This window comes from Bufo gargarizans, chromosome 2 (assembly GCF_014858855.1).
Source record: "Bufo gargarizans isolate SCDJY-AF-19 chromosome 2, ASM1485885v1, whole genome shotgun sequence".
Taxonomy (NCBI): domain Eukaryota; kingdom Metazoa; phylum Chordata; class Amphibia; order Anura; family Bufonidae; genus Bufo; species Bufo gargarizans.
The window spans coordinates 287,852,152-287,868,757 of NC_058081.1; the positions used below are offsets into that span (position 1 = coordinate 287,852,152).

The following is a 16,606-nucleotide window of genomic DNA, read 5'->3' on the forward strand; positions in this document are numbered from 1 at the left end:
CAAACGAGCAAATACTAATTTGTCAGATGATTGGATTGATGCGCTGCTGATAATAAGAGCTAATGATCATTCAACCCCATACAGAGTGACGATTGTTATATGTAGGTTACAGGTACTGATGGGCATGCTTTTATCAATTGGACCCTTATGCATGTGGCCATACATCGCTTTTTTATCCCTTCTTTAGATTAAAGCCAGTGAATTCCAGGTTGCATAATTAAGCAACATATCCATTGTGTTTCAGTCTGTCTGTCAATTACCTTTCCATGGATCACAAAAAGCTCTTCCATCTTAATTTATTTATGAAAGTATGCTTGATAATGCAATGAGAGATAGAGAAATAAGTAGTTTAGGTACCACCAAGCCTGCTTGTCCCTGCTGTGTCCTACTTTCAATGGGAATTCTGAGGACCAGCTGACCGCCTGAGTAATCCCACAGACAGAATGGCTGATGTCTGACAACAGCAGTTGGTAAATGGGTTGTCCGCTTTTTACTATTGACCACTTATCCTCAGGATAGGTCACCAATGCCATATCGCCGGGGCAGTGCTGCTTTCTCTTCAAACAGCTGATCAGCCGGGGGTGCCAGGAGTTGGATTCCCACAGATCTGATATTGATGACCTATGCTGAGGATAGGTCAATAGTAAAATACGGACAACCCCTTTAACATGTACATCTCTAGCCTTAGCTTCTCCAGGTTGGCACTGTGCTAATGGCAAGGAACTAGAATAGCAACTTGGAAGCATGCCGTTCGCCATCACTGGCTGCAGTGCTACTCACAATCAATTTAGCTTCAGAAGTGCATAGTTATTATATGCAACTAAATTATTATATAGCAACTAAATGTCTTTGAAACAAAAAGCCATAGATTAAAAGAGTCATTGTATTATCTGTCCATCTCAATTATTAAATATTTGCGGGTATCTTAAATTAAACTATTAACCGATAAAAAGTGCTAAACATTTGTTAAAACTCTGTGGAGCAATATATACATATATTTTACACAAAGGAATGCCCCAAAATGTCAATATATTATTTAAAATTAAATAAACTTGCTTTAAATAAAAAGGTACAACTGTTATCGCAAGGAAAGCTGTGCATTAGATGTTCCATAGAAGAAATGTAAATATACTATCGTACCGAGTTCCATGGTCCTGGATGCCATGAAGCATCAGCAGGGCATAAGTGTGTGTTACACTGGCCTACATTTGGTGGTTTGTCAAGGATTTCACAATTTTGATCATCAAGGACTTGCCCATTTGTCAGCTGGCATATCACCAATCTTGTTCTCATTCCCCCTCCGCATGTTAGAGTACACTGTAATTTTAAGGCAGAATTATTTTTACTTTTTAAATATAGACACAGTCTCATCAAAAATAAAATATCAAAATAATCAAAATATAGAAGGTGTGAACAAGGTTACACTAGTGATGAAAGCTAAATGCTAAAATGAGGCATGCTCCCTAATTAAACCATCTAATTAAATGAAAAATCCTCATAAGACACTCCAATTAAAATAAATAAACTAAAAAGTGAAATACGATATTGTTAGGAATAAGAGTTGATCTGAAGTAATGTCTTCTAGTAAGGCCTCATGCACACGACTGTTCCGTTTTTTGCAGTCCGCAAATAACGGAAGCCGTCCGTGTGCCTTCCGCAATTTGCGGAACGGAACGGGCGGCCGTCAATATAAATGCCTATTCTTGTCCGCAAAGAGCGAACAAGAATAGGACATGTTATTTTTTTCAAAGGGGCCGTGGAAAGGAGCAACGGATGCGGACAGCACACGGAATGCTGTCCGCATCTTTTGCGGCCCCATTGAAGTGAATGGGTTCCGCATTCGAGCCGCCAAAACGGCAGCTCGGATGCAGACCCAAACAACGGCCGTGTGCATGAGGCCTAAGACTGAATTGGCAAGTTTGCACCAATACATCTAAAATGGATATTCCCTCACAACATATCACAGATGGAAATCTAGGAAACATACTTCTGAATTTATCATCATGTCTTTCTTACCTCACCCCAGCTTCCATAATTCCAACGAGGACAAGGCCCAGAATCACAGTGTCTGGAATCAGCAGGCTTTGTTGTCTCATCACAAAAATGACTAATCCTTCCTTCTGTATCCTGACAAACTACAACTCGACGTTCAAAACCACCGGCACATGTGCTTGAACACTAGTTAAAATGTTACACAAAAAGAAGTAAATAAGTTATAAGACAGAAATGCAAGGCAGCCTCTCCTGACACGTCTGTTTTCAGTAATAAATTGAATTCCCCATAAAATAACCCCAAAGCATCTTTTCTTACAACTTGGTATTGTGCCATTCCTGATATTCTTACTAGAGATCAAGACATTGACAACTGGGCGTTACCAATTGGGGAATGTATCCTTAAATAATCTGGCTGTGCAGGAACACACCCTTTAAAGTGGTTATCCACCTTTTATCAAGTGGTGGCCAATCCTCAGGTCAGGCCATCTCCAGCTGATCTGCAGGGATCCAACACCCCACATCCCCGCCAATAAGCTGTATGGCTATAGCTTAAAGGGTTTCTGTCACCAGAAGTAACCCTATTAAGCTAGCTGACATTAGCGATGTGCTAATGTCAGCTAAACCTAACTAGCCTATTCCTACTTTTATCTATGCCCCCGTTACTCCAGAAATATAACTTTTATAATATGCTAATTAGCCTCTAGGAGCAGGGGGGGGGGCGTTGTTCCTGCTCCTAGAGGCTCCGTTCTCCCACCTCTGGCCACGTCCTGCTACACTAGATCAACAGGGCCAGGCAGCGTTGGTCTCCTACTGCAGGCCCTGTCTGCCGTGTAAATCTCGTGCCTGAGCCATTCCGTTCAGTATTCAGCGCAGGCGCTGTGAGTAAAGGGTGCTCGCTGGCTGCCAGCTTCCTCACTGCGCCTGTGCCGAATACTGAACCGCGCGAGATTTCCTCAGCACACAGGGCTGGCAGTTGGAGGTGAAGGCTGCCTGGCCCTGTCAATCTAATGTAGCAGGGGTGGCCAGAGGTGGGAGAACGGAGCCTTTAGGAGCAGAAACAACGCCCCCCGCTCCTAGAGGCTAATTAGCATATTATATAAGTTATATTTCTGGCGTAACGGGGGCATAGATACAAGTAGGAATAGGCTAGTTAGGTTTAGCTGACATTAGCACATCGCTAATGTCAGCTAGCTTAATAGGGTTAAACCTGGTGACAGAAACCCTTTAAGCTCCGTCTTGTTTGTATTGGACTGAGCTCATCACTGCAGTGCTGCTTCCAGTGTAGTCAGAGCAGTGCACTGAAATACACAGTCTGGACTATTGTACTGTTCTTACATAATGGGGAGGACTGACAATGTATTTTAATGCAACTTTGAGTGTTGACAGAGGGGAACTGGGGGCAGTAGGAAAATAAAAAATAGTGATCTGAACTATCTGCAGTACAACTCATCTATTACTGTAGATAATGGTCCAAAATCCGGGTGACCGATTCCCTTTAATAAATGAAATAGTTTCATTGTTACATAGTTTAATACAGTTTAAAAAAAAAAATTAAAGAAGTCCATCAAGTTCAACCAAGTAATGTGTGGGGATGTGAATTAAAAAAAAAAGGGGAATGAGACCCAGATTTCTATGCATTTTCATATGCATTAATGTTTATTTTCTTTTAAGAATTTGTCTAAGTCTAAGGGTAACACCCAGTTCTGAAATACATAAAATTCTATGAGGAATGATAAAAGGAATGACACAAAGCAAAGTTATTAGAAAAGATGCTCTCAAATTATTTAATGGGAAATACAAGTATTTATTAAAACAGACATATCAGGAGTAACAGACTCTCTTTAAACAGCATTAAGGCTAGGTCTACACGACGACATTTGTCGCGCGACATTTTGTTGCACCAATGTCGCGCGACAATTTTTATAATGGCAGTCTATGGTGTCGCACTGCAACATGCGACATGCTGCGACTGTGACGCGACAGTCGCAGAAAATCCATTCAAGATGGATTTTTCTGCGACTGTCGCGTCGCAGTCGCAACATGTCGCATGTTGCAGTGCGACACCATAGACTGCCATTATAAAAATTGTCGCGCGACATTGGTGCAACAAAATGTCGCGCGACAACTGTTGCGCCCTATCTGTCGCGCGACAAATGTCGTCGTGTAGACCTAGCCTAAAACAACTTTTGTGTGCTCTGTGAAGCCCATCTCATGCATCCAGAAGAGAGAGCATGATATGCGCTCACTTCTGTCTTCTCATTCTAGTGATAATGAGGCTCTCAGATTCCCACCGCTCAAAACATTTGATATGTTTTGGAAAAATTAGAGATGCTCTAACTGCATAACTCTGGGCTAAAAGTTATTTATCAATTATAAATGGAATTTACAGTATTCAAACATGGTGGGCCTGAAGGATCTGTCTCTGGATTCCTCTATCTACACATTTTGTTTAGGACAACTCATAATTACTGGCTTAATATTAATATGCTTCTAACACTCACATCTACAGTACCTCTCTCTGGTCCTGATCTTCTTTGCTGTCGAGAGTTCTGGCTGATTATTTATATGCCATTTCCATCTACTCCTCCTTCAACTTACTAAAACTCAACATGGAAAAAACAATTTATGATCTGTCCACCATCCCAATCCACTCCTATACCTATCGTTTTCTCTAAATTACAACACATTTTTCCTAGTTTCACAAGCCAGACGACTTTGGCATCACTGCCTGAATAAAGAAACTCTCCTCTCACTTATCACAATGCCACACAAAGTGCTTCAAAACTTGGTCCCTCCATACATCTCCAGATGCCTCCTCCACTCAGTACAAGATCTCTTTCTCTCCTCTCCACATGACTGCATCTCACATTCTCATCCCAAGAACCTCTCTGGAATTCACTACACCAATATATCAGACTATAACTTATGCTTCATGCTTTCAAATGCAACCTAAAATTATATTCTCTGATAGTGATATGAACACATTCATAAAAACATATACATATGATGGAAAATAGGATGTAATATTACAATGAAAGCAAGAAAATATTTCTTACTGCGCCCCATGGTCCAGTCCTCCATTGGTTTAGATGATTTGCAGGCTTGTCTCTGCTGCTTGTATCATGTTCTGTAGATCTATGTGGTGGGCTCTCAGGATGTGGAAATCTCATTGGATGATCATGATTACCAGGAAATTGGTTAAATGTTTGGCATGGTGTCATATTACATTCTTGCTCTTTTACAGGTTTGCTCTCTGGATCACAGTTTTCATCTTCAATTCTTCCATGATAACTGGCACACACAACTTGTCTTATAACAGTTCCTTTTCCACAAGTCACTGGACACTGGACCCAAGACAATGAAATAGATGTTGCTGAGAAATGTAACGGAAATTAAGCAACAAATAATTGTACTGATTTTAATTTTACGGTACTTACGGGAGACCAGTCTCCAGATTTCCACTCTCCACAGGATGTAAAACAGCTGGAAACTTCAGGTGGACGCGGTAAATGGGCACAAAAAGTCTCATCAGCCACACCACCAAGTGCATCTCTACAGCTCACATAGCGAGCACGATTACCTCTTCCACATGAAGCGGAACACTGAAATTTTCCCAAATTTTTATGGTTATGTTATGCATGCTCACATTTTTTGTTTTTTTTTGTTTAATGACACTAACTGGAAGTGGAAATCACCAAATTTATCAAATGCATTTACACTTATTATAAAATCACAATATGGCTGATTTATTGATGTATTTACTTGGTTTTTCCAATGCATCCAAATATGTTGAAAAAATTCTGCAGTACTTCTTAGTCACACTGAGCACTACTCATTTATCACAATTTTCATGTCTTCTGAATGGAAAGGCCCAACCTGGTGCAGTTTCCACCTACAATAAGCATGCTGCACTGGAGGATAAACTGTCACGCTGCTTGTAGGTTGCCCTCGTCTTGATAGGGGAAATTTCTTAAGGCTGTGCATCACAATTGTAGTGTTTTTTTTGTGCAAGCATGTGCATATCATTTTGCAACTTTTTGCTTCTTTACCTCCACTCCCGACATTTTCCTAAACATTGGGCATGACTTAACGGGAGCTGGTGGGACTGTACATGGCTGGTATATTTACTATAATTTAGGCCAATATCTTGCCTAAATTATAGCAGAAATCTACAGCAATAAATGTAGCTGGTGTAGATTTTAGTTTATGATGCATGGCCCAAAAATGCTGCAAATTTATTAAGACATATCTTTCTCAAATGTGCTTCACCTTAAGACCAGCATATGAAACACCAGTCTAAATTCCCTTTAATAACTAAACTTGGCCTCATTTATTAAAGTTAAATCACAATCCTTGCTGCTTACGGCAATCAATCACAGCGCAATTTTTATTTCTTAAACAGCTCTGGAAAAGTGAGCACCGCACTGTGTTTGGCCTAGCCATCAGGCTGGGTTCACACCTGAGCGTTTTACAGCGCGTTCCTACGCGCTGTAAAACGCTCAACAGGCAAGAACCAATGATTCCCTATGGGAATGGTTCTCACCTGAGCGTTTTACAGCGCGTACGATCGCGCTGTAAAACGCCCGACGCCCCAAGAAGTACAAGAGCTTCTTTGGGGCGTCTTGTCGCGCGTTCCCGTACATAGACTTCAGCGGGAACGCGCGACAATGGGCGTTCGCTTGTCTCTGTATGCGCGATTGCAAACGCCCGTACAATCGCGCAAACAGAGCGTACGTTCAAGGTCTGAACCCAGCGTCAAGGATAGTGTTTATGTTAGAAAAACAGTGCCGGATGATTTCTCCTTACATGTAGAAAAACTGCAAGGAAATGTTCATGATAAATTAGGTTAAAAAAAAACAACAGTTTCTCATTAAATGTTCATTTGTATCAATAATTTCTATATGAAAAATTATGAAAATATCAGACTTGTGTCATTTTGATGTTAGGCACACTGTAAGTTTTAGACTAAATACAGACTGTATGGCACTTACTGGTGTCCATGACCCGTATCGCCACTGTGCATTCTTTTGTATTTGATCTGTGAGGGAGATGGTGGGGTATATGCGAGGGTGTGTTGGACAAGGAATTCTTTCACAGTCCTGTAGATACAAGACTAACATAAATGACAATAATAACATCTTTAAAAAAACGGTTTATGATATTACAGTGATAATATATTTACAACCTCAGGTAGGGTGAACAAACATATTCATTAATTTTAATGTTTTAAATAAAAAAGTTAAAATAATTTTAAACAGTTAAGGCTACTTTCACACTAGCGGTTTTTGCGGATCCATCATAAATCTGCAAGAACACTTCCATTACAATAATACAACCGCATGCATCCGTCATGAACAGATCCGGTTGTATTATGTCTTCTATAGCCATGACAGATCCGTCTTGAACACCATTGAAAGTCAATAGGGGATGGATACGTTTTCTATTGTGCCAGATTGCGTCATAGAAAACGGATCCGTCCTCATTGACTTACATTGTGTGTCAGAACTGATCCATTTGGCTCTGTTTCGTCAGACGGACACCAAAACGCTGCAGGCAGAGTTTTGGTGTCCGCCTCCAGAGCGGAGTGGAGACTGATCGGAGGCGAACTGATGCATTCTGAGCAGATCCTTTTCTATTCAAAATGCATTAGGGCGAAAACGGATCCGTTTTGGACCGCTTGAGAGAGCCCTGAACGGATCTCGCAAACGGAAAGCCAAAATGCTAGTGTGAAAATAGCCTAAAGGGAATCTGTCACCATGATTTTGTTTTGTATTTTATTTTTATTTTATTACAAATTGACCATAAATTATACATAATTAGGTCTTCAAAAAAAAAAAAATCTGCCAAAACCCCTCCCCCAGGAACAAAAAAAATTTAAAATTTAAAGGAGTTCTCCAGGAATAAATTAAAATGACTGCCACCAACTTGTCCTAGAATTTGAGGAGGACTTGGCACCACTTGCATAGCTGCCTAGAGAGGTGACGAGTCATGGCATCTCTACACCCTACACTGCTCTACAATAGATGGTAATGATATGATCCTGCATATAATATTTAATCATGGCTGAGCAGCCTGAGAGGAAAACTCACCAATATGTAGCATATGCAGGTGCCAAAGCGTAGTGTATAGTGAGGCCCTGCCCCCTTATGCCTCATTCACACGTCAGTGATTTCCATCAGTGATTGTGAGGCAAAACCAGGACTGGAGCCTCCACAGAAAGATGTGCACCTGTTCAGTGTTTAGAGCCGCACCTGGTTTGGGCTCAAAATCACTGATGGAAATCACTGACCCAACAATGACGTGTGAATGAGGCATTAGGCCTCATGCACACGGCCGTGTTCCGTGGCCGAGAGCGGACCGTGGAAGCCCAGCCGGGATTCCTCCTGACAGCATGAGCGCACGGCGTCATTGGTTGCTATGACGCCGTGTGCTTCATGCAGCCGCTGCTGTACAGTAATACACTATACCGTGTGCATGAGGCCTTAGACAGCTTTGTAAGTGGAAGCAACCAGTCCTGCTCAAATTATAGGACAGGTTGCTGGGGGCCTGGAGAACCCCTTTAAAGCTGTGCCCGGAGAAAATAAAAAAACCTTACTCTTCCAATTTTTGCTATTTTTTTTTTACCCTGTCAACTTGATGTTTCCAATCATTAAAACTGGAGATCTTTTCTAACATGCATTTTTGTATAATGCAGACAAGACCCAAAAACAATTGTCAACAAAATTGTAATTTGCCTTAAACATCAATGTATCAACATTTAAACCACTCAAAACCAAGACAACAGGGTCGAATTGTAACTCTTCGTTTAATAGCACATTGACATTGTTCTTAATCTGAGACCAATATCTAAACAGTTTTGGACACCACCATAACAAAAGAACCAAATCGCCACATTCGGACAATTCGAATTTCCTCATACCTTTATCTTGAACAAACATTTTGGGGAATAGTATAAGCCATGATTGATCATAAATTGGGAAAAGGCACCATTTTCTATTAATACCCTTATAGCAAGAATATTATATTCTAGCAGAAATAGCACCCTTTTCTTTTAAGTATAATCATAAATCCTTAAATCTTCAGTGTACAAAAGGATTGGCATCCCAAACTTTTTACAAACTGATAAGAATTATAAATATTGAAGCCAATGCTGGCTAGTCACGCCAAAGTCTCTCCTTAGTGATTGAAAGAGTTTGAGTTTTCCATTCTATAATAAATGCCCAACCAAAAACATAATTAGTTCATTGCAAGTACAACAATGATTTCTACAATGCACACAACCCCAGACAAAGGCTTTGCCAAAATTGCATGGAGCTTGGTTTTATCCTAGTGGAAGGGGTCTCATATGGGTACCGTATTTTTCACCCCATAAGCCCTATTTTTCCCCCCAAAAGTGGGGGGGAATGCCCCTGCGTCTTATGGGGCAAATACTACCGTATTTTTCGCCCTATAAGACGCACCGGCCCATAAGACGCACCTAGGTTTTTGGGGAGGAAAATAAGAAAAAAAATATTTTTAACCAAAAGGTGTGCTGTGTGTTTGGTGGGTTTGGAACTAATGGTGGTCTGTGGATGGCACTATTACTGGGGATCTGTGGATGACGGACACTGTTATGGGGGATCTGTGGATGACAGACACTGTTATGGGGGATCTGTGGATGACGGACACTGTTATGGGGGGATCTGTGGATGACGGACACTGTTATGGGGGGATCTGTGGATGACGGACACTGTTATGGGGGGATCTGTGGATGACGGACTCTGTTATGGGGGGATCTGTGGATGACGGACACTGTTATGGGGGGATCTGTGGATGACGGACACTGTTATGGGGGGATCTGTGGATGACGGACACTGTTATGGGGGGATCTGTGGATGATGGACACTGTTATGGGGGGGATCTGTGGATGACGGACACTGTTATGGGGGGATCTGTGGATAACTGACACAGTTATGGGGGGGGGTCTGTGGCTTGCACTGTTACGGGGGGGGGGGGGGGGTCTGTGGCTGACACTGTTACAGGGGGGATCTGTGAATGGCACTGTTATGGCCTGGGGGGGTCTGTGCATGGCACTGTTATGGGCTGGGGGGGTCTGTGGGTGGCACTGTTATATATGTGCCATCCACAGACCCCCCAGCCCATAACAGTGCCATGCACACACCCCCCCAGGCCATAACAGTGCCATTCACAGATCCCCCCCCCCCCCCTGTAACAGTGCCATCCACAGATCGCAATCCGAACCGCCCCCCCTCCTCCCGCCCGCCCGCCGCACAAAATATAAGTTGTCATATTGAATTAATATTTATTAAACATGCCCCCCAACTCCTATTACTACCTTTCATCCTAATCGCTGCTGTAGAAATCAGGCAGGCAGGACGGCCGGACGGCGCGTCTCACTGACGTCACTTGCCTGCGCCGCCTACTTCATTCATAAAGTAGGCGGCGCAGGCACGTGACACGAGTTACGCTGCCGCCCGCCCGCCTGGCCTGAATTCTACAGCAGCGATTAGGAGGTAAGGTAGTAATAGCAGTTGGGGGGCATGTTTAATAACTATTACTTCAATATGAGATCTTATATTAGCATACCGGAGCGGCGGGGCGGTGCTATACTACACTGACTGCACTGCCCCGCCGCTATTGCCGGCCCCCAGCTCCTCCCAGTCCCTCCCCGAGTCCCCGCTCTGCTCATACATCGCTGCCAGCGATGTAAAAGTGGCAGCATTCGCCCCATAAGACGCAGGGGCATTTCTCCCCCATTTTGGGGGAAGAAAAAGTGCGTCTTATGGGGCGAAAAATACGGTAATAAACGCTTCCATTATGGAGGCGCTCATTAGTGCCAGAGGACCAGGAAGCAATGAATGCTCTGTACTCACCGCTTACTCGTCCTCAGCTGTGCAGTGTCTGCGCACAGCGCGAGGGCGCTCTGTGAACTCACGCTGTGTGCGCCAGTTCACAGCACAGCCGACAGGAGGAAGAAGATCGTGAGCGGTGAGGAGCGGTGGCATCCAGGAGCAGGGGAGGCAAGTGTTTTTTTATTTTATAAAATATGAGGCTGCTGGGGCTGATCTGAGGCAATGGGGGTGATGAGAGGCATAAAGGCTGATAATGGGGGCTGATGAGGCATAATGGCTGATAATGGGGGCTGATGGGAGGTATAAGGGCTGATGATGAGAGGCATAATGGCTGATAATGGGGGCTGATGAGAGGCTTAAGGGATGACAATGGGGGCTGACAAGAGGCATAAGGGCTGATATGGGGGCTGATAAAAGGCATAAGGGATGATTATGGGGGCTGATAGGAGGCTGATGAGAGGCATATAGGCTGATGAGAGGCATAGGGGCTGATATGGGTATGATGAAAGGCATAGGGGCTGATGAGAGGCATGGGGGCTGATGAAAGGCATGGGGCTCTTATTGTCACCGCCAGATCTCTGAGAAGTTCTGATACACGTTCTTCAGTACCTCCTGCATGATGTTCTTTTGTTTTGCTTTCGCTTTGACATCTCTCCTCCCTCTCCCAGCTGTCATCTATTAGCAGTGATTGCCTCCCTATATATCTCCTCCCATACTGCCTCACTTTGCGGTTTATACTACTTCCTGGATTGTGTTCTCTGCTTGAAGTTGCTACAGCTGGTTCTTCAGATAAGTCTATTTCTGTATTTGTTGTTTTCCTGTTGGCTTGATTCTAGGTGACCCTGACTCCCTCCGTATTAAGTGCAGGGAGCCGGTGGTCGTGTCCCCTCACTATTATAGGATTTGCAGGTGTCACTCAGTCTAGGTACGTGGACATGCAACTTTCTATCACTGAGATCTTTGCATGGGCTGAGAAGACAGGGCGAGCTTCAGGGCTTTAATAGAGCTCACCCTTTTGTTCCTTAGTTTTGGATCAAGCCAGTCGGATCCTTATTTGTGACTTCTTGTTTTCTGTTACACCATCCGTGACACTTATCTGAGGTCTGATTGCGGGTCATTTTCATTGGGGTCTTACTGGGGTCTTATTAAGATTGGGGGTCTGATTGGGGCTGTCAGCTGAGGTCTGATTAACATTAGGGGTCTGATTGGTGGTCGGACCTGAGGGGCAATGACATTTTTTTTTTTCTTATTGTCCTCCTCTAATGTTGTAATACTGATATTTACTCCTACACTATGAACTTAATATGTCTATGCAGTTGTGTTATGTTATGCTATGTGCAGATTTTGCACTATGCACTATATGATATGTTTGAACTAAGCTTATTTTATCTTGGAGGTTATGCTGCAAAGGTCTATGTGTCACATAATAGGGTTGATTCATTTTGGGCCCAATAACAATATATTATTATACCAATATGATACTGTACAGCTTATTCTATATTTGTGACATAACCTACATCGACATTTTAGCGTTTTATATATATGTACAAAAGACTCATTACTCTCAAATATTGTTCACAAATCTGTCTAAATCTGCGTTAGTGAGCACCTCTCCTTTGCCGAAATAATCCATTCCACCTCACAGGTGTGGCATATCAAGGTGCTGATTAGACAGCATGAATATTGCACAGGTGTGCCTTAGACTTCCCACAATAAAAGGCCAGTCTGAAATGTGCAGTTTGATCACACAGCACAATACCACAGATGTCACAACGTTTGAGGGAGTGTGCAATTGGCATGCCGACTGCAGGAATGTCTACCAGAGCTGTTGCCCATGCAATGAATGCAAATTTCTCTACCATAAGCCGTCTCCAAAGGCGTTTCAGAGAATTTGGCAGTATATCCAACCGGCCTCACAACCGCAGACCACGTGTAACCACACCAGCCCAGGACCTCCACATCCAGCATGATCACCTCCATGATCATCTGAGAACAGTCACCCGAGCAGCTGCAGCAACAATCGGTTTGCCTAACCGAAGAATTTCTGCACAAACTGTCAGAAACAGTCTCAGGGAAGCTCATCTGCATGCTCGTCGTCCTCATCAGGGTCTGGACCTGACATGAATTCGTCGTCACATTCTCAAATGCTGACATTTGATGGCGTCTGGCATGTTGGAGAGGCGTTCTGTTCATGGATGAGTCCAGGTTTTCACTGTTCAGGGCAGATGGCAGACAGCGTGTGTGGCTTCAACGTTGTGGATCGAGTGGCCCATGCTGGCGGTCAGGTTATTGTATGGGCAGGCGTATGTTATGGACAACGAACACAGGTGCATTTTATTGATGGAATGTGTTGCGTTTATATTTTCGTTCAGTGTATATATATATATATATGTATATATATAATTTTTTTATTTTTTTAAATAAGGATGTTGATTTTATGCTTTTCATAACTTTTTGGCAGTTTGGCCCATGTTTGTGATAGGCGCCTGTACTGATAAAGGTCTATTCACAGTCACTAATCTTGCGTTAGTTTTTCGTGTGCAGTCATCCTAGAAATGGGGCAAATGAGCTGTTATGCAAAAAAAAAACTCACAAAATCCTTTGGGAAAAAATTGTAACTTTATACTAACACACATTATTTATTTGTAAGTAAAAACACATATTTGCCTGACTATCTGTAGGTCGAGATGCTGCATTGCAATCCCGTTCATCCAAAGAAACCCCATAGGTTCCGGTACTGCATTTTACTGTACGGAACTGGTAGCCTTGTCCGCAAGTAACTGAACACTGTTAAAGGAAATTTTTACAATTAGCATGAAAATTACACTTACACAAAATAAATCTGTTTTCAAGCTGTTTCCACATCACAATTAAGATCAAATGAGTGTATAAGTTGAACATCCATGTAAACAGCAGGACAAAGGACACACATTTAATTAATTGGCATATAGCCTTAAAAGCGTTGCCCCACGAAAAATATTCTACAGTTTTCAAACCAGCACCTGGATCTAAATACTTTTGTAATTGCATGTAATTAAAAATTTTGTATGGCCAATGAGTAGAGTTGAGCGAACACCTGGATGTTCGGGTTCGAGAAGTTCGGCCGAACATCCCGGAAATGTTCGGGTTCGGGATCCGAACCCGATCCGAACTTCGTCCCGAACCCGAACCCCATTGAAGTCAATGGGGACCCGAACTTTTCGGCACTAAAAAGGCTGTAAAACAGCCCAGGAAAGAGCTAGAGGGCTGCAAAAGGCAGCAACATGTAGGTAAATCCCCTGCAAACAAATGTGGATAGGGAAATGAATTAAAATAAAAATTAAATAAATAAAAATTAACCAAAATCAATTGGAGAGAGGTTCCATAGCAGAGAATCTGGCTTCCCGTCACCCACCACTGGAACAGTCCATTCTCAGATATTTAGGCCCCGGCACCCAGGCAGAGGAGAGAGGTCCCGTAACAGAGAATCTGTCTTCATGTCAGCAGAGAATTAGTCTGCATGTCATAGCAGAGAATGAGGCTTCACGTCAGCCACCACTGCAACAGTCCATTGGCATATATTTAGGCCCAGCACCCAGGCAGAGGAGGGAGGTCCCGTAACAGAGAATCTGTCTTCATGTCAGCAGAGAATTAGTCTGCATGTCATAGCAGAGAATGAGGCTTCACGTCAGCCACCACTGCAACAGTCCATTGGCATATATTTAGGCCCAGCACACACACAGGCAGAGGAGAGAGGTCCCGTAACAGAGAATCTGGCTTCATGTCAGCAGAGAATCAGTCTGCATGTCATAGCAGAGAATGAGGCTTCACGTCAGCCACCACTGCAACAGTCCATTGGCATATATTTAGGCCCAGCACACACACAGGCAGAGGAGAGAGGTCCCGTAACAGAGAATCTGGCTTCATGTCAGCAGAGAATCAGTCTGCATGTCATAGCAGAGAATGAGGCTTCACGTCAGCCACCACTGCAACAGTCCATTGGCATATATTTAGGCCCAGCACCCAGGCAGAGGAGGGAGGTCCCGTAACAGAGAATCTGTCTTCATGTCAGCAGAGAATTAGTCTGCATGTCATAGCAGAGAATGAGGCTTCACGTCAGCCACCACTGCAACAGTCCATTGGCATATATTTAGGCCCAGCACACACACAGGCAGAGGAGAGAGGTCCCGTAACAGAGAATCTGGCTTCATGTCAGCAGAGAATCAGTCTGCATGTCATAGCAGAGAATGAGGCTTCACGTCAGCCACCACTGCAACAGTCCATTGGCATATATTTAGGCCCAGCACACACACAGGCAGAGGAGAGAGGTCCCGTAACAGAGAATCTGGCTTCATGTCAGCAGAGAATCAGTCTGCATGTCATAGCAGAGAATGAGGCTTCACGTCAGCCACCACTGCAACAGTCCATTGGCATATATTTAGGCCCAGCACCCAGGCAGAGGAGGGAGGTCCCGTAACAGAGAATCTGTCTTCATGTCAGCAGAGAATTAGTCTGCATGTCATAGCAGAGAATGAGGCTTCACGTCAGCCACCACTGCAACAGTCCATTGGCATATATTTAGGCCCAGCACCCAGGCAGAGGAGGGAGGTCCCGTAACAGAGAATCTGTCTTCATGTCAGCAGAGAATTAGTCTGCATGTCATAGCAGAGAATGAGGCTTCACGTCAGCCACCACTGGAACAGTCCATTCTCAGATATTTAGGCCCCGGCACCCAGGCAGAGGAGAGAGGTCCCGTAACAGAGAATCTGTCTTCATGTCAGCAGAGAATTAGTCTGCATGTCATAGCAGAGAATGAGGCTTCACGTCAGCCACCACTGCAACAGTCCATTGGCATATATTTAGGCCCAGCACCCAGGCAGAGGAGAGAGGTCCCGTAACAGACAATCTGGCTTCATGTCAGCAGAGAATCAGTCTGCATGTCATAGCAGAGAATCAGGCTTCACGTCACCCACCACTGCAACAGTCCATTGTCATAAATTTAGGCCCAGCACTAGTGTTGAGCGGCATGTCCCATATTCGAATTCGCGAAATTTTGTGAATATTCGAAAGAATATTCGTAAAATATTCGCGATTATTCAAATTCGTTATTATTTCGCATATGCGATAATTCGAATTATCGCATAATACATATGCTATGCAAAATTCACATGTGCGCTAATGAAATCGCCTTACGAAGATTCGCAACTCAATTCAATCACTAATGTATGAATGCAATGCCCTTTGCCTCTGTTCTGGGACAAGTGTAGATATTCGCATGTGCGCTAATAAAATCGCCTTACGAAGATTCGCACCTCAATCACTTTCTAGGGAATGTGAGACTTTTGGGAATCAATCGAGATACAGTGGGGGGTGATGACAGTAGTTGACAGAGTACAGATCAATGTAATCTGTAAGGTGGAAAGTAAAATAAAAAATACGAATATTCGTAAATCGAATTTTACGAAGTTCTACGTATTCGCGAATATGGTGCTATACTATATGAATGCACAGGCCTTTGCCTCTCTGTTCTGGGGACAAGTGTAGATATTTGCATTTGCGTTAATAAAATCGCCTTACGAAGATTCGCAGCTCAATTCAATCACTAATGTATGAATGCAAAGCCCTTTGCCTCTGTTCTGGGACAAGTGTAGATATTCGCATGTGCGCTAATAAAATCGCCTTACGAAGATTCGCAACTCAATTCACTAATGTATGAATGCAAAGCCCTTTGCCTCTGTTCTGGGACGTGCCGATATTCGCATGTGCGCTAATAAAATCGCC

General features: G+C 43.4%; 1 protein-coding gene across 2 annotated transcripts in view; it reads right to left on the bottom strand.

Annotated features, from left to right (window-relative positions):
- ADAMTS20 (ADAM metallopeptidase with thrombospondin type 1 motif 20) overlaps positions 1-16,606 on the bottom strand; it is a 252,346-nt gene that overhangs the window by 83,307 nt on the left and 152,433 nt on the right. For both annotated transcript variants that reach the window (XM_044280361.1, XM_044280362.1), the window contains exons 23-28: positions 13,514-13,633; positions 6,986-7,093; positions 5,432-5,596; positions 5,051-5,338; positions 2,017-2,178; positions 1,141-1,317 (exon numbers count right to left, since the gene is read on the bottom strand). In XM_044280361.1, coding sequence (XP_044136296.1) covers positions 1,141-1,317; positions 2,017-2,178; positions 5,051-5,338; positions 5,432-5,596; positions 6,986-7,093; positions 13,514-13,633 — 1,020 coding nt within the window. The remainder of the gene's footprint in view (positions 1-1,140; positions 1,318-2,016; positions 2,179-5,050; positions 5,339-5,431; positions 5,597-6,985; positions 7,094-13,513; positions 13,634-16,606) is intronic.